Source organism: Cryptotermes secundus, unplaced genomic scaffold (genome assembly GCF_002891405.2).
Source record: "Cryptotermes secundus unplaced genomic scaffold, Csec_1.0 scaffold186, whole genome shotgun sequence".
Taxonomy (NCBI): domain Eukaryota; kingdom Metazoa; phylum Arthropoda; class Insecta; order Blattodea; family Kalotermitidae; genus Cryptotermes; species Cryptotermes secundus.
This window is the reverse complement of record NW_019727393.1, coordinates 1981508-2000993: the sequence shown is the minus strand read 5'-3', so window position 1 is coordinate 2000993 and position 19486 is coordinate 1981508. Positions and strand designations below refer to the sequence as shown.

At 39.9% G+C, this 19486-nt stretch overlaps 1 protein-coding gene across 5 annotated transcripts in view; it reads right to left on the bottom strand.

Annotated features, from left to right (window-relative positions):
- Positions 1-734: 734 nt before the first annotated feature.
- LOC111864651 (synaptogenesis protein syg-2) overlaps positions 735-19486 on the bottom strand; it is a 1101357-nt gene continuing 1082605 nt past the window's right edge. For 3 of the 5 annotated variants that reach the window (XM_023852046.2, XM_023852043.2, XM_023852047.2), the window contains 2 exons: positions 15084-15271; positions 735-1582 (listed from right to left, as the gene is read on the bottom strand). In XM_023852046.2, the coding sequence (XP_023707814.1) occupies positions 1226-1582; positions 15084-15271 (545 nt within the window). In that variant the 3' untranslated portion in view covers positions 735-1225. Of the gene's footprint in view, positions 1605-15083; positions 15272-19486 lie in introns of all 5 variants that reach the window. The other 2 variants (XM_023852044.2, XM_023852045.2) reach the window with 2 other exon arrangements.

Sequence of the window (19486 nt, the reverse complement as noted above, 5' to 3'; positions counted from 1 at the left end):
ATTGGAGACAAATTCTGACATGTACAGGAACCCATATTTATGCCAGATCCAATCTACGCATGCAGAGCGGCTCTCTAACGGTTTGAGTAAACTACTTATCTGAGAAAGTTGCAGAGAATTTACTCATAAAATATCTTAATTTTATGCATACTTGTCAGGCTTAATGAGGCGAGGAAAAATGATCTTCGTCTGTGGCCATCCGCCTACAATATCCCTCATTATGACTATCTTGACAAAGAAATGTCTGAACTGTTGTCAAATTTATGTGCTCATCTGATAAAATCGTGTTGGTTCTGTGCTGGTTTGAATCCACCGCATTTAATTTTTCGGTGTGGTTTAATTCAGTTGGTAATGTCACTGCCCTCGGGTTGGACATAGGGTTTAGATTTCCGGCAGGGTCTGGGAATATTCTCTTGGTCACCCGCTCAGGATGTTATAAGCACCGTCGTCCTTAACGCTTTCATGCCACGGTGCTTAGATTCATGGATATGATTATCCGGTTCCGTTTATAAGACCTTTGATTTTGGCTGAGATGAAATTCCTTAATTGGTTTTCATTCTCGATTTCCAAACAGTTCTGTCTTATGGCGTGCTCTTCTGTGCTCTGGAAATTTGAAATACATTTACTGGAACTGGTACAAGAACTTTATGCAAAGATAATACTTATTTTGGATTTAATATTAATTTAAATATTTTATTTGGAAAAAAAATAATTATAACTTCACGATTCTTGAGTGATTCTTGAAAAGTTCAAGGTTATTTATTTTCACACTCACAATTAGGTGCAAAAGAAAATATCGAGGGAATGTTGTATGAGTATTTTCAAAACACAAAAAGTTACCTCTTTGTACACTTAAGGAGTTAAATGTTTCATATTTATCTTTTCTTCGTTGATTTCAATTATTTTGTTCGATAGATTACTTCCGTGGGCTCCCTTATGTTACAGACTGGTTCTTGCAGGTTCTTGTTACAACAGACAAAAGAGGAACATCCATAATCTTTAACCTGAAATCACACACACCATTAATAACACTATGTTTTTGAATTCATATCTCATTCCATTATAAATGTCTTTTGTTAGGCTGTTATGATTAAAAAAGGGCACTTGATATAAAAGTTTTAAAAACTGTATGCTTGACAAATCCCGCACTTAGTAAACGTGGCAAGGTCTTACAGCTTCTTGTCTTTACAGTTATCAAATAATGATTTCACAACTTTGTCACTAGTCAGACAGTACTTTCCCTTTTCGTGACCATTAGAGGTGTTTCTGCTGTGGGTAGTTCTTCTTCTCCCAGCGCCGGACCCGCCAGTAATAGTGGTTGTTTCTGGGATTTGACAACTGCTGTGGTGCTGGATGCTGTAGCTTCAGGGGGTAGCTGAGACAGTGAAGCCTGATGATGCAGGTGGGGATGTGAATGATGGTGAAGCGACGCTACGGCTCCGGGGGATGGATATGAAGTGGTGCACATGGAGCTTCCTGGCACCTGCTGGTGGTGCCGGATCCCTGATGTGTACGTGGGCCAATGCTGGCGAGGAAGTGTGCAGCCTGACGACTGGTACGAAGAGCCCTGGCCGCCAGGCTTCTGAGAACACATCATTACCATCCTAGAATGTGAACAGCATCCTCATACATGAATAATACTACAGCCCCCTATCATGGGGCTGGATGTGTATGTTCGTCTGTCAACTATTAAAATATACCTTAAGATTAAATTACTACTTTGTATTATTAACTTCATAATCTGGTGCCCTGAATGATCTGACATCAAGAATACTTGAATGCCACCTCCTATTTATCAAAATATGGCCGATTTGTGTGTATATCTTCCCATCAGGAGATGTACAAGTACATTTATGGAAGTTACGATGTGGGAACATTGTACTTTTGACAGTAACTCTAACTCTTAACTCCATTATCATTAGTAATTTCATGCAAATTCTCATTCCCAATCGTTGGTTTGAAAATGTCTTCCCTCCCTACTTCGGCAATGAAATCTCCTAACAAAATTTTAATATAGTATACTTCAGGAATTTATCAAATACAAGTTCTAGTTCTTCGTAGAAACTGTCCTTTATATCATAATTTTATATTCTGTTAGGGAGTGAAGATTCAGCATGATATCACACTAGCGACCTTTTAGTATTATATATGACAACTTATTTCTAACGAAAGTTACACTCTTAACTGCTGATACGATTTTCTTATGTACTAAAAAACCTGTACCTAATTCATGATTTGTATTCCCCTTTCCATAGCAAAATGTATAGTCTCCTGCTGATGCAATGCCAACTCCTTCCCATCTGGCCTTCTGTACTCCCGCTAAATCTACTGCAAAACTGAAAATGTATAAATCGCCAGGTAGTGGTAAAATTCCGGCAGAACTTATTCAAGCAGGAAGTGAAATATTAAATTCTATGCTCCACAATCTGATTACTTCTATTTGGCATAAGGAAAAATTGCCTGATCAGTGGAAGGAGTCTATTATTGTACCAGTTCATAAGAGGGGAGATAAATCTGACTGTAGTAATTATCCGGGGATATCACAGCTATCAACTATATACAAATTTTCATCCAATATTCTTCTCTCAATGTTAATTCCATACATAGATGAAATTGTTTGGGATCATCAGTGTGGGTTTCGACATAACAGATCAACTACAGATCAGATCTTTTGCATTCGTCAGATATTGGAGAAGAAAATGTGAACATAATGAGATATTACAGCAACTATTCATAGATTTCTAGAAAACCAGTGATTCAGTTAAGAGGGAAGTACTGTACAATATTCTGATAGAGTTTGGGATACCCATGAAACTAGTAAAGCCGATTAAAATGTGTTTAAACGAAACGTATAGTAAAGTCCGTATAGGTAAACAGTTATAAAATTTCCTATCCAGAATGGTCTAAGACAAGGAGATGCTTTATTGCCGCTCCTTTTCAATTTTGCTTTAGAATATGCCATTAGGAAGGTCCAGGGAAACCAAGTTGGACTGAAATTAAACAGGACACATCAGCTGTTGGCCTATGCCGATATGTGAATCTACTGGGTGATAATGTAGATACCATAAAGAAGAACACACAAACTTTAATTGGGGCAAGTAAGGAGGTTGGTCTAGAAGTAAACACAGAGAAAACTAAGTATATGTTGCTGTCTTGTCACCAAAAGTCAGGGCAAAATCATGATATAAGAACAGGAAACAGATGTTTTGAAAATGTGGCATGATTCAGACATTTGGGAACAACAATAACAGATCGAAAANGAAGAGGAATGCATATAGGATATTGGTGGGAAAGCCAGAAGGAAAGAGACCATTGGGAAGCCCAAGGCGTAAGTGGGGCGAGAATATTAAAATGGATGTTAGAGAGTTAGGATGGGATGAAGTGGATTGGATTGATCTGCCTCAGGATATGGACCAGTGGGCGGGTCTTGTGAACACGGTAATGAACCTTCGGGTTTCATAAAATGTTGGGAATTTCTTGAGTAGCTGCACAATTGGTTGCTTCTCAAGAAGGTCTCAGCTCCATGAGTGAGTGAGTACTATTAACTTTCTGGATTATGTCCATCGTAAAACACTCTAAAATAGAACACGTTTCGGGATTTGAATCTGCTCCCGTTCTCAGGTGACGTCATCTACTCAGTTGGGTCCCTTAGAGAGAACTAATTCCAAACACAGACTATGTCTTTCTACCTTAACACATGAGGACTGGAGGAGATTCAGTTCCCGAGATGTTGTTTCACATTTTAGAAAACAGGATGAAGGCCAAAGGCCAGACCTATAATAATACTGGATATAATACTTTAGTCAGAACTCATGAGAATTGATTAAATACCTAATTTTAATGATACTTTGTATAGACACCATGTCACTGGATACCGCTCCATATGGTTACTCCTTAAAAGGTTTGTGTTAAAACTACTAACTGGCTGTCCGTTGAAATAATTAAGCAAACCAGCGCACCTTCAAGTACATTACTTCCGTGAAAGAACTAACTAGTACTACTTTAATTCATAGATTTCTTGCAGGGCCATTTCATCTGATTGCGGTAAGCTTGCGTAAGGTAATGGCGGAAGTTCATTTTGACATTTGGATTGAAGGAGACGTTCTGCGTCCCAAACAGAAATTGTTCATTGTGAAAAAAAAAATGCAATTGTGGAAGAGTCGTGCAATATAAGGATCTTGATGCTCCTTCAAGGAACTGTTTAATGAAGTTGGTACGAATATTTGAAGAAACTGGTTCCAAGTTAAGATCGTTGGATAGAATTTTGTCGTCCATTTGCTGATTTAATTGAAACAAGCTGGGAATCTGCACAACATTTGGTTTACACACGAGGTCCACATTTTTATGTACATTCTATTGTTAGTATAGAGATCAGACTAATATGACGAACAAATAATCCAAACTTATAAGAAAGATGCTCTACTTCAGCCAAAAATTGCACAGTTTGGTGTGCTTTGTCCTATGTTTTTTTAATTCGCTTAGTGGGGGGTAGAGTCCAACTGGATCCACTCGGTACGGCGGCCACTGATTGGCCTATTGTAGCCTGTCCCGGGTGATTATGATGGAGAATTTGGTGGAATTAAGATTGGCAGCGGAAACCGAAGTACTCGGAGAAAACCCGCCCCAGCGCAACTTTGTCCACCACAAATCCCACTTGACCAGACGTGGGATCGAACACGGGCCGCCGCGGTGGGAAGCCAGCGACTAACCGCTTGAGCTATGGCGCGGCCTACTTATGCACCTTACGTGAAGTCAAAGTCACTGCATGACTTTTTTCAATTCGCTAGTCAGGGGTGGAGTCCAGCTGGGTCCACACGGCACGGCGGCCACTGATTGGCATACTGTACTTGCTCCGGGTGATTATGATAATGGAGGATTTAGTGGAATGAAGATTGGCAGGGGAAACCGAAGTACTCGGAGAAAAACCACCCCAGCGCACTTTGTCCACCACAAATCCCACTTGACCAGAGGCAGGATCGAACCCGGGCCGCCGCGGTGGGAAGCCAGCGACTAACCGCTTGAGCTATGGCACTGCGTGACATAGTCCAGTTGTAAATATATTTGACGTGAATTGATTTGAATTTTATACCAAAGAACCCCGTACGACCTTAGAATTGTTGAACCTAGGAGTCTATAAGTCAAAAACAAATTTTAATATGACCTGTCTAACAGGTATTCCTAAGTTTCTGAAGACAGATATCGAGATTTTGGTTTAAATGTTGCCACAGTCATTCCGAAAAGCGAATTCAGAATAAATCTTCAATTTCTGTTTACTCGCTACCTACGCTTGCAGAGCTAACATAATGCGAGTCAATAAAATGGAAGTATATGCCATACGGAAAGAAAAATCTCAACCGGTTGATAAGGGATATCGCGTTGGTGCGGTGTTCAATAAATTTAGATTATTTAAAATTACATATAATATATACAATTATATACAGGGAGATTATTTGAGAGTCTGCCGCAAAACAGATTCACCTTTCGATTCGGACTCCTGGCGTGGTCGACGACCGAAAAGCCTATTCGTACTTACTTACTCATGGAACTGAGCCCTTCTGGAGGAGCCGCCAATTTTGCAGCTACTCAAGAATTTCCCAGCATTTTATAGAATCCGAAGGTTCATTGCCGTGTTCACAAGAGCCCTCCACTGGTCCCCATCCTTAGCCAGATCTATCCAGTCAATACCATCCCTTCCTTTCTCTCCAAGATCCATTTTAATATTGTCCACCCACCTACGCCTTGGTTTTCCCAGCGGTCTCTTTCCTTCTGGCTTTCCCACCAATATCCTATATGCATTCCTCGTCTCCCCAAAAAGCCTATACAAATTGCAATTTTTCTTCAATATCACCCACATAAATCGCTGAAATGTAGCGTGAGATAAGCTTATGTATTATGTGCAGACACATTCACAAGCATATTCCTGCAGCTAAACAGGCATGTCGCCTGGACTGCGGCTTAAAACACACGTGGAAAGAGTTGAAGAGAGGAACCTGCCACCCTTCCTCTGGGCCGGCCGAACGATTTGAGGTAGCATCTCGAATAGCTTCCATGTATGTGTGTATGTATGTATGTATGTATGTATGTATGTATGTATGTATGTATGTATGCATGAATGTGTGACTTTCACTGGGCTGAGTCGAATTTAAAACTCGTCACTCGAATAGTACATTTTCAAAAGACTTGTTCGATCTCTGACCTGCCCCAGTTATTAAAAAAGTATCCCTCCTATGGCGTTAACCGCCAAGAAAAGGACTGGCCAGTTCAGAACGTAATCCCAACTACTGAAAGGTTATGATACCACAAGCCATGGGTCAAAATCAGGACTTGTGAGAGCAGAATATAAACAAATAAGAAAACAAAGAAATAAACACATGAAAATTGAAGTTTCAGTTTAAAGTTAATAATCTTTCAAATATGTGGACTCGACGTAAATGCATCCATTACAAATTACAATATGATTTACGTATTAATTTTATTTTTCTCCACCAAGAAACAGCTGAAATTAGAGATTTATGAAATAGGGAGTAACGCTGCTCGTGATTTGTTGTTCCATTCAGACTTCAAGAAAAGTGAACAAGTTCAAAACATCAGACACATGCGTGTAAGACATTATTTGCTATCAGGAACAGGCTAGAATCCAATGGTGTTTCTTTCGTTAGAGCGATATGATATTTTAACGTAGTCACACTAAAACTGTGTGCTGAAAGGGACATTAACGAGGGCATGTAGTTCGACTCCGACCTCTAGTTCTCCTTTGTACGGTGCGACATTACGTATTTTGTGGTCTGGATACCGCAGCAACGAGATGTGGGCTTGTAAGGGGGAGGTGGTGGGTTCAAGGGCCAACCCCTGGAGCTCTCCACGTCACAACTGCTCTCTCTCTCTCTGTGCTGGAGAAGAGAATGGCTGGAGCCTGGACTCCCAGTATTGATTTTTGTATAGTGAGAACATGCAGCCAGCAAGAGCTGCTGGCGGGAGGGCTGGTTGCAGCACTGGTTAGGTTCCACTGCTTTATGGACAAGCACACCCAAACACCATGCTGTTCCTCAGTCAGGGAAATCCATGTTTCAGTTGACCCTTACAGAAGTCTGAATCAATCCAACGACAATAAGAAACGCTTAAAAATTGTAATGTAATACTCATGCAGTAAGAGGAACTATGCAACTCGCTAGATAACCAACTGCGCAAATATCATGGACTCAAGAAAACACAAAATTTGAAACAAAAATAGTAAATAAGCACCGATGTTTGTAATTCTCTCTTCAATATTTTAACGTTAAAAACGTTATTATACGAGGGTACAAATGGCCAAGTACTAGTACCTTTTCAGTATCTTCTGTCTTCTGTCTTCTTGAACCATTGTAATTGCCGCGGAATCACTATCTGCTTAGTGAATTGTTGTCACAGAAATGTGTGTTCGGTGCTATGCGTTGGAATTGGAATGCGTTTAGGCAACCGTTACTTAGCAATGGTTGACTCCATTATGGGAACAATGTTTACCCAGCCGTTGGTTAGTAACAGACGTTTGTGTCACCTTCGCCGTTCCGGTTTTCTTGGAAGAAATCTGGACAATTTATCCTGCATGAACTACGTTTCGTATTTCAGCTATCATAGACCTATCGTGAGCACAACCAATCACGAAGCTCTCAACTCACTGACGTAATTACAGACTAAACGCTATTGTACATATAGTAATGTTTCAATAAATTTTCAATTAAATGTATAAGTACATATATTTCAATAAAAATCTTAATTTAATACACTTTTCAACGTTACTGCTAGGAATCAAGGTTCCCCAATTACGTTTTTAATATGAGTGTTCCTTTATTTCGGTAGAAAGCCGATATTTTTAGACTACCAAACGTTATTAGGAATATAATAATTGCTGGTAATGCTATAATTATGACTCCTACTGCTGCGATTGTTATAAAGGTTTATGTCGCGACTTTGGAATTCAGTATATTTCTTTAACCTTTCTTTAAACTCTGACGTCACGAACGCACGGCTTCAACTATGAGCGAGTCGAAATGGGCTGTGTAAGTTATGTTATTTTCATGCCTGGATCGAAGATGTGGACAGGGTATAGTCTGATGACGGTAATTTACGGTGAAGGCAACCTGGGTGAGAAAAGAATGTTGGAACGAAAGAGAAGAAGTAAGAGGAAAAGAATGACCGAAATAAATAAAGGAAGGAGAATAAAGTCAGGAATAAATTCAAGGAAAATATAAAAATTATAGGATACAATTAAAGAGAGAAATGAAAGAAAATAAACGGAAGTAGGATCGAAATATCAAGGAAAGAAACGAAGGCACTCAAGAACTGCCAGTTTTCATCTGAACAAATATGAATTGCTTTAGTTTTGAATGTACTATGGAGCCACAGAAAGTACAATGTTGGGGCCGTGACTGTAATTATTCTCACCTGCACATTTAATTTCGAGATCAGCGATTGATTTCAGACAATATTTTGTACTGGAATTACACTTACAGCTGTTCGAAAACTTTAACTTTCGTTTCTACAGATCCGGTGTAATTTGATTTTCTAACAAATTTCAAATAAAAATTTATTACATTTCTAAAAAATTTCACAATAAAAGAAAGTGTTAATAACATTACAAATGGAGCACTCATCGTTTCATTACTCGTTCTTTTGCTGCCGTGGAGTTCACATTTGCAGGTAATTTGCTGCGAAAATAAATCGCTTGGACATAACCTTTATCCTGTTACAAATGAACAATGATAGTAAGAACAGACCTGAATGCCATGGGATGAATTTGATTCCCATTTCCTTTACACGCAACTGGAAAATCAGACTGTTTTGATTGTAGCAGTAGCAGGATTTCTGCAACGAGGCCCCTTGACGTTTAACTTTCAACAACGTTCAGTGAGTTTTATTCGACTCTGTTTTCACCTGACTAAACACTTTAAGCGGACTTTGAAACGCTAAACAAATCATTTTTCCTGTTTGCGATTGAGAGTTCATGATGTTATTATTTAGAAGTGGATGTTGGCGACTGGCTCTAGAAAACATCATAGTGGATTACAAGAAACTTTAAACATAACTGATCTGGTAAGAAGAGCACAAGTTGGCCATAATTTGGCATGATCAGACACCAGTATGACACCCCTTAGTTATCAGCAGGACTTCACGATGTGAAACCCAGCTACGATATTTATTTTTGTACACTGTTGTCTAAATTTAAGCAGATTTTCATTCATATTTTTTATTTATAGTGTTGTTGGACTAAGTCCTTTGTGCTGCGGCCACTTCTGGCCTATTGTACCAGCCCCAGATGATAGGTTAGGGTGATTGTGGAGCAATTGGTGGAATGAAGATTGGCAGGGGAAACCGAAGTAATTGGAGAAAACCTGCCCCAGCGCCACTTTGTCCACCACAAATCCCACTTGACCAGACCCAGCCCGCCGCGGTGGGAAGACAGCGACTAACCGCTTGAGCTATGGCGCGGCCATTTTCATTCAAGTCTGGATATGCAAGAGGAGACTCGGTAATTCAAACAAACATCACAGAAAGAAAACGCTTTCTCGTTGGATCTTCTCAGTCAATGATAGACGGAAAAAGTAGCGTTCTTAATTGTGCATGAAGCAAATAAATATGGCTTAGGGGGAAAATGGATGTCTCCTTAATTTGCTATTTATCCCGTCATTTTATTTCTTTCTCAAACCACAATCTGGAACGTGGACAAACACGTTTCCACAATAAGTCAACTGGGACAGGCTACAGAAATCAGCGACAACTTATAGCTGCTCGCGCAAGTAGAAAAGCCATTTTCCTATGAGAAAACACCGGTCGTTGTGATATGTTACATTTAATGTCTCATTTTTATTTATGTGAAGGGTAAAGCGAATTTTTGAGAATTCCAGTTTATCCTTTTAAAAGTATTTTTTTTCCTGGCCCTGATTAATTAAGAACAACATGAAGTCGTGTGTGGAGTAGAGGTATAACTCCACAGTTTGGAACCTCTGAACTAGATGGAGGTAAGTGGTTAGATCCACGCTTCTGCCGCTTTACCCCTGAGGAAGTAGCCCTTAGTATCCTCTATATAGGAGACCACGTCGGCATGAGAGCTTGTCTGGATGTTATAACGAAGAGAAAAATCTCCTTCTCGTGGCATAATCAATTCCCGATGCCTCGGTCGTCTCTCTTAGCCTAGCCGCTGTAGTGGCTGAGCCATCCCTTTAATCAGCAATGGCAACGTTCTTGTACTGTAAGACAATGAGTAACACTCAGGCTACCTGCGAGGCCTGCATATATCAAATTTACCAAGCAGAATACACACCTGCACACGCAAGCAAACACAAAAACACGGGTCGAAAAATACGATATCCTAGTCGCCTGATCACCACGGGCGATCAAAAAAATTGTGTGGTCAAACTGACATTTTCAGATGGAGAAATCTAGAAACTGCCGAATTAAAGAAAAAAGAATTTTAGGGTCAACGAATCTTGGAAGTTAAAACAATGAAGGACTCTTTTAAGTTTGAATTTCCACAGTCTCGTGTCTGGTCTGTGTGCGCTCAGGACAAAATGTAAAAAGAGAACAAATCAGTCATGGTTTCCCAGCAGAGTCGAGAGTTACAGCAAGGAGGCAAAAATACAGAACAAAAATTGACTAATATTTATTTTCTGATGACCAAATTATTTGTTTATATTCAAGACTTTATAAACTTTTCAACCGCTATATATATTATATATATAACGTGACTGACTACTGAAGACGCGGTTCGGATTGGTAATTGGTTTCATTAACAACCTACAAGTCGTAACTACAATTACTGTTACCGATTTACACAACTTACACTCACTACACACTAATCTTTTCACTTTATCTGCTGTAGTTTTCACATGTTTATAACACGGGAGCTATAAAGTCTCACCGGATTACGCACTCCCAATCTCGCTGCGCTAGAGAATATAACATCTTCATTGCTAAGTTCTCAGCTATCACTTACTATCACATATTACACATAAAATCTTCTAATGACACTTTACATCCTCATAGGCCGACCTCCTGTATTCGTCTGTACTCCACTCGCGTGCTTCTCTCGTAACTAACTCCAAGAACTCCTTCTTAGGAATTCCAGTTTCTCCTATAAACTCTTCATCGGACTAGCGGGAAACGTACCTTGCTTCACTGTTGCGTAATCGGCGTGTTTACAGATTTCTGTGGCTCAACGATTCCTGCATGGCGTAAATACGCCACAATATACAAGTGTGTGTATATATATATAAAAATATAGACATGACGCCTGAAAGACGAAATAGTCCATTGATAGCCAACGCCTCGCCATTAAATTAACATACGTTCCCGCTACAATAAATAGACGCGGAATAGTCCATTGCTAGACAACGGTTCGGTAAGCACGTTCATGCGGCAACGAATAGACGGAGTAACAGACGAACTCTTAGAGATGGTGGTCTATATTCGGCTCGTCTTGACGTTACAAAAGAAGAGTTCAGTTCAGTTCAAGAGATTTCAAACATTCGGCATTAATAAGAGAGTTCAGTGTTCAGCTGTGGAGTGTTAACCAGCGGACAGCGGAAGCTGAAGAAGTGACCGATTCGTAAATCTCAACGAAGTCAGCCACAGCAGAAGAGAAGACACTAGTACTCCAGCAAGGAATGGAGCGAGCCTTACAGAGTCATTGATTGTGAGCTGTTATAATTGGTTGTAACTGTAAAGACAGACGGGCCAATAAATGCAATCATCCAATCGGGAACCCGTTACTATTAGTCTTACGTGTCTTATTTAAATCCACTGGTCCATGTTCAACTAAGTGCAAGAAACGTGTCCCATCATTTATTGACAGAAAAGGTTAATGTGGTTTTCCAAAGATAAAAATTATATGTTACAGTAAAGTGCGAGCTACTAACAGTCTGTTGAAAGTAATCGACGTTTCGGAGGAACATGCTGCTTCATTTCCGGGGTTCAGAGGGTCTGTTTACTTATTCTTCGACCTTGAATATGGAAGAGACATGTTACTCCGAAACGTCTGTTGGCTTTCAATGGACTACACAGTATTATGTACCAGGGGATGGAACTCGTAAGTGTTCGTTGTTTTCATGGCACTGAAACTTGGCCTGGTGGAGTTCAGAACAGGGCGCTGAGAACACTGCCTGGATCTACAAGGAGAAATAACAGAATGGAAACAATTTTTTGAGGAGGAGCTTCATAATTTGCAGGTCTACTCTTCATGAAATACGATTATGATGATCGTATGATGGAGAGTGCATTTAGCACGCGTGCATAGAAAATTATGTAATATATTTTGACAGGAAGAATCTGAAGAAAACGACCACTTGGGAGACCCACTCACAGATGAGAGAATAATACTGTCACGTGTAGAGGGTACGCGTGACAAAATGACGGGTTCTAGTTCAGATGATTGGATTTATTAACAGCTTGGTTACACGCACTCTCTCAGTTACACTCAAATCACAGCGCTATCGTTGATTTACATACACCTCAATTCGCCGTTGCATACGCACTAGGATTTTCTCTCTTCCATAAGTCGTTTCCTAGCAACGGATCTCCACACAGGAATTGGTACTTCAAATCAGTTCAGATACTGCACATGAGATCTTCCAATAAATCTTCACAGGTCTTCTACGAACTCCCAAGTACTTCCAATACTCTCCAAGTACTCTATCCTCAATACTGCCTGAATCAAGTCAAAGTCACATTGAGACTGAACTGACGGTCAGTCAGTCAGTAATTCTTAGTGTCGAGCCCCAGATTATCTATTGCTGTTTGACAGTTACGATCTTGTTTTAGTGGGGCGCCCTCTCTGACGAGTGGATGGGTCTGTATTTTCTATATGCTGCTAGCCCTTGCCAGCGCAGTTTTTTTCGGGTCCGAGTCCCCTGGGACTCGCGACCATATTTTACTGTCTCAGATTTGAGACTTCCCTTTTCGTCGCTTCCCACGACTCGCAGGGTCACGGTGGAGGTATTCGACCCCGCTTACACGCGGGTGTCTACTGCCTGAATCAAAGTCACATTGCGACTGACGGTCAGTCAGTCAGTAAGTCTTGGTGTCGAGCTCAACCTGGGGCTCATGACCAGATATTTATTACTGTTTGACAGTTACGGTCTTCTTTTTGTGGGGCGCCCTGTCTGATGAGAGGACGGGTCTGTCTTTTGTATATGCTGCTGGTCCTTGCCAGCACAGTCTTTCTCGGATCCGAGTCCCTTGGGACTTGTAACCATATTTTACTGTCTCAGATTTGAGACTACCCTTTCCGTCGCCTCCTACGACTCGCAGGGTCACGGTGGACAATATATACGTAGTATGTAAACATCAATATCATATGCAGAGTAGCAATTAAAGTCACTGAGATATTCGTAAATTTCATTAGTGAACACAGTTCTCATTTTTTAATTGCGGCAGTGTTTATATATCATTATCTTCTACCACAGTCACCTTAATTATTACTCAGATGACAGAGCAGAGCAGAGCAGAGCAGAGCAGAGCAGGCGTGCAGTCCTGATGAAAGTGCAAAGGCGGTCCGACAAGCATTCCCAGGTTGAAAAAAACGGTATAAAACACGACATTAAGACGTTCTCGTTATCTAAGGAAAACTTTACATTTTCAGACACAGAAATGAATGAAAGAAATGTCATGAAACGCACATAAAAAGTAAGTAAAAAAAAGTACAGCTACCCCTGTACCAGGCCGTGAAGGCCCATAGGGTTGTGAGACGTTGAGGGTCCCACATTATCTAGACAATCGGCTCAAAGATGGCGGTAAGTTTGTCAGCCTTACGCGCCGGCCGCGCTTTACTCCTCAGGAAAATTATTTAATTAATTCCTGGTACTCTATTTTTTTTGTTAGAGACTGAGTCGACCCCAGGGCCATAGTGGGGCTGGAAGGATTAGGTCAAATGAAAAAATCCGAAGTCTTAAAGTACACAAGATATAGGAATTTAATATTTTGTATCTGTTCGTACAAATAGGAAAAGCATCAGGGCGCCTACATGGCCTGCCCTTGTTAAGATATTGCGATCGTTTCAAAACAGAATTTCCCCTTCGAAATTTCCTGACGAATATTCGAATGTTTGAAATGCACTAATACACAAGTACATTACTTCTTTTCCGATGAAAGGTTTTTGAGATACAACAATTACGTTTAATTTTGCAACTAACCAGTCCCCAGAGTAGGATTTTATGGCTAGCGAAAAGTCTAATGCTTTACAAATTATACTACAATCTTCTCTTCCGGTTTTAACGCTCGTTGTTATCGAGATTTCATAGCAAAACATTATTTTATATTCGTGCTATAAATCGACTTTTAATTCCCCACAGAACGTAACTTATTTAATTGATATACATGTAGTATTCATAAATGAACGTGAGAGAGTTATGAACACTTACTCAGAGATATTAATAATATTTACTAAATGTATTTTTAACAGGCAGAGTTGTGGGACTTTCATAAGGATCGTTATTTCAAGGAATTTACAATCGAATTAATGTATTCCTCGGGCAGAAAAACCAATGCACTGAATGAATACATAAATCACATTTATATGAATCGTGTTAATGAAACAGTAATAAAATGTGAACAAAAAGTAAAAGGACGTTACAATTTCAGTAGGAGTAGCAACATTAACTAAAAGGAAGAAAAGACTCTGAGAATAATTGGATCGAAGAGAAAGGATCTAAAAGGAGGCTGCAGAAAATGGAATAATAGGAAACTGCATAATTTTACTTGAAATAATCATGCAACCAGTCGCCTAAACAAATTAACAAACTCTATGGATCAGAGTCCTTCTTGAAAAGTAAAGAGTATCTCAACTGATCAGGAACTTCTGGCCATTTTATGGAAGATTAATGTTCATTGCCATGTTCACAAAAGCCCTTCTCTCCTCCCTAGATCTCATAAATAGTCTGTTATCTTTATATTCTCAGACAGAAACCCTGTGCGAAGTTCGTAAATGCCGTGAGACTGATTTGTCCATTCTAACAGAATATTTAATGAAGATGAAATGGCGGGGAATTTCTTGTTGGTTAGCTTAGCTCAGAAATTATTATACTGCATCATGGAGCCGGTAAGTTTGCCCTCACCATTTTAGGCTTGCTTCCTATGTTGTTGAGGTCCTGAAGGGGCATACCGTTGCGAAGGGTGCAGTAACCCGCGTAGGCTGCAGTTCCCCCAGGGGCCCCTTGCAGCAGGCTTCGCGAAGGCGACGTAGTCTCAATCGTTGATATGTGCTGACGTTTACGGACGTAGTCTGCATGAGCCTCTGGTTCAACTGCAAAAAAGGGAATCCTTACTAACATCCATGACTGAATTTCACAGCAAAATTCTGTAGAACTTCAAAATCTGTACTCTTCACATAATATTGTCAATTAACTGAATAACAGGTAACTAGCCAGTTAAATGACCGGCAAACTAGCTAACCAACTGCTTGATTAATTAAAAATAACCAAGTAACTAAAAAGTTACAGAAGTAATTCACTATCATCCTAACAAATTATATTGCTAATGAATTAACTAATTAACCAATTAAATAATCATCTAAATAACTGGTCAACTAATTAAGACTCTGAACTGATTAAGTTACTAACCAAGCAACGTCTTAGCTAGGTATATACCTAAAGCAACGACTAACACAATAACTAACTGGATACTATACTATATTTAAGCATCCTGTTACATTCCACACTTCTATATGTATAATATAGACTCCGTCGTAAATGTAAAAACTTATTGTAGTTCTTGTCCCCCTTCTTTCAAACGTATTAAAGAAAAGCAGTGGCACGCACACAGAGAACCTGCACAAAATAACAGGCGAGTTGTGCTGAAAGCAAGAGGTGGCCACTACAGCATATATAAGCATAGAGCAGGTATCTCTGTGATTTTGGTTTTTAAATATTAACTTAAATTTTAAATATTAAAGCTAAATGAGAATTAAAATTTTTTTAAACTAATCGACGTGTGAATATTCATAAAACACAATTGACAAAATCGACAAGGGGAGTTTTGGAATATCGGGTGCCGATTGACGACAGAAAATGAACATGTAAGATTTGAAGTTTTCACGGCGGAGACTATGAAGAAAGCAGTCTTTTGGGATGTGGTACCGTGTAAATGCGTTAACCGACGTTCCTTCAAAAAATGAACAATTGGAAATCTGGAATTTTAATGTTAATATTGAGAGCAGTGTGACAGCTACGTGTAGTGAAATAAACCTGATGATGGCCGATTACGGCCGAAACATGTAATGTGAAAGAAGGGTGACAAGAACTACAATAAAGTGTTACAGTTACGACGGAGTTTATATTATACATATAGAAACTAATTGGATATTTCAGTGACTAACTACTAACTTAGCCGAGCGGTCTAAGGCATGCACTGTCTTCGCTCGCTCGGAAGCCGGGATCGTGGGTTCGAATCCCACTCAGGGCATGGTTGTTTGTGTGCGTTTTTCTGTGTTTGTCTAAAGGTAGAGGCCTTGCGACGAGCTGATCACTCGCCCAAGGAGTTCTACTGTATGTGTAAGATCTAGTAAACCGAAGTGAAACGGAGAGTTTCATGGAGGTAGGCCTAGGCCCAAATTGGGGCTGTAGCGCCACAGGAAAGAAAGCTACTAACTTATCTGAAGTAACTTATGAGTAGAAGCAGGAACCTCAAAGCCTATGCTCTTTGCCAAAATGCTGTCAGGGCGTTTAATGCACGGAAAATGTATCGTGCATACAGAGATAAGCATACGATACCTCTTAAAGAAAACAATGCACTTTTCGGATATCTACCAAAGAATTTTATATGACTGCATTCTGTTTTGTGTTCCGTCTTTCAAGGTCTGAGAATAACGGTCTTGCGATCTTTAATGAAGAGTCCTTCTTGTCTTTTATTCCTAATAACACACTACATGTTTCGACTGTAAAACAGGTAACAAGTGTAATACATAAATATAGTAAAAGCGTCCAAACCGTAAGGAAAAGTTATACCAATACAGATAACACATACAAATGTAAAAAGCTGCAAGTTAGGTCGGATCTCGCTTTTTTCTACATGCCAATTTGTATGAATGCACATATATGCATGTAAAATTAAGTTGGATTTGATTTAAGGTATTGTTTTTTTATTTTTGTTTTTGTTTGTTTTACGTATTTTTATAATCCTTGCCTTAGAGTTTGGACATGTTTTCTATTTTTGTTTATTTAAGCCTATTACCGCTTTACGAACGAAAAATGTTTTGTGTGATTAGGAACAAATACAAGTTTATTAAATAAAAATTAACAGGGCAGCTAATTTCAAACCTTTATCTGAGAAAGCAGGATGTGACTATGTTGGTATCATTCATGTAGAAGTAAGTTTGTGAAGGTAGAAATAAATGATATTTTGTGTATGCAAATCTGATCGACCATGAAATCCTTTCTAACTCATTCGGCCATGTATTAGTGGTAAAATGGGAATATTAAATACTTGTGTATTGATGATGACTACGAACTTCTGGGTTGTAACTTCGTGCAGTTCCGCAGACTTTGCAGAAGATTATATTGTGACATGTCAACGCATTGCCCGGCAACGGTTTGGTAAACAAGTTCCCGCGGAGACAGATTCTTGGTAAAGAATCCGTTGCTAGGTTAAGCAACAATAGAGGAATGTCCGTAAACATTCTAACGGCAACGAATACAGGCAACAATAGAAGAACTGCAGTTTCTCTGCAAAGGCCGGTAAACACTCCCTTAAGCATGTGACAACAATACAGAGGAAATTGCTTTCTATGTGGCCCTCACCAAGCAAATGCGCGGAACAATAGGAAGTCTACTGCCAGGCAACGAAGCTGTAAACATGCATCCTTAATTAAAGAAGATGGCGTTTTCCGTGGAGTGCGTGCACAAGAGTTATCTTGAAGGCATTCGGCGCTACCAATCAGTGAGTACTCGGTAGGGGATAGACACGGGAAGTTTTCAGTTGAAGAAGAATTAGAATTCGACCTGTGGAGACTTAACATGTGAATTGAAGACTTTATGTGTGCTGTAGTGCAGTGATATTTGGAGTGGGATTGTTATAGTTCCTGTGTTAAAATCCGTTGCCAGGAAACGGATACGGAAAATTCTGCTGAGAAATAGCCATTCTTTAGATTTTTACCTAGTAATGGCTAGTTAAAGCAGAGATAGAAGATTTTATTTATGTGTTTTAATTTCAGTAATCTTGAAAGTGTTACAATTATTTGTAGTTACAACTAGTGAAGATCCAATAAACGGATTCACCGATCCAATCCCGCATCTTAGTCATTAAAACCTTTAGTTTTTGGGGTCGATCTGTAAGGCACGGAACACACCAACAGGAAACAAAATGTAAGCAGAGCAGGCTTAATATTCGACCCAGAAGATGTAGGCGATATGTTCCTTCGAAACGTCGGCTGACTTCTACAAAACTACACGGTGTTACAACCGAGAAGACCGTACTCTTCATAGTCATTGCCGTGAGAACCGCAGGGCCATCAGGCTATATCGTTATCTTCACTGACAACAAGGTGCTCTGACAGAAGATCACTTTTGGGATCTGACGCCGTGCAGTATAGTAGATAGTTACCAACATTTCGGAGAAACTTAACTGCACCCACATTTAGGGTAGAAAGGTATGTTGAAAGTAAAGCAAACAGTATGAATGCATATAATTGGATGGTGGGGACCGGATCTCTGGGTGACGTAAAAGGAATTACGAAAAATCCTGTTGGTTCGCTCAGGGCCCCTAACCTCGCCCTCTCTTTACAAACAATAGCCCTATTTTTCCATATTCTACTATGAAACATCTTTCTAAATTACGTCGTAAAATGTACACTTGTCCCCGTGAAGACATATGGAGGTACAGCGCCACAATTTTTGACGTCTGCGCTTGATGGAGACGAGTGGATAGCCTCCAACCTTTGTAAATTTATCGCCGGGGAAAGGACTCTCGGTACCGATTGGATAGGAGGTTGGGTGGGCCCCAGAGCCGATTTAGACGCTGTGAAGTAGAGAAAAATCTTACACTGCAGGGCATCAAACCCGGGTTGTCAAGCCCGTAGCCCGTCGCTATACCGACTGAGCCATTCACAGTTAATTAAGAAAATCAGAATTCCGCGGCCCTTGTCTCAAGCTACGTCTTACAATTCTATCATCTTCGATCTCACACTGTCTTCGTCAGAATGACGAACGGAAGAAGAAGCCTGGGAACCTCCAAAAAGTTATGATCTCTCTCTCTCCCGCCCCCTACAATTACTCCTCCATTATTCTTTTATACCTCTCTCTCTATCCGGGCTCTGTATGATGTTTAACCTAGAAGATGAGTTCAGCAGACTTCTCAGAAACGCGGGTAAGTCTCCAGGCTACGCAGCATCACATCCCTGAAGGCAGCGATCTTCATAGTTACCACCTTCATTGGTTACATCCTGTTGTGTGTTCCAGATATATATATATATATATATATATATAGGAATTACGTTAACCGTCAACTCAACAAATATACTCAGTTT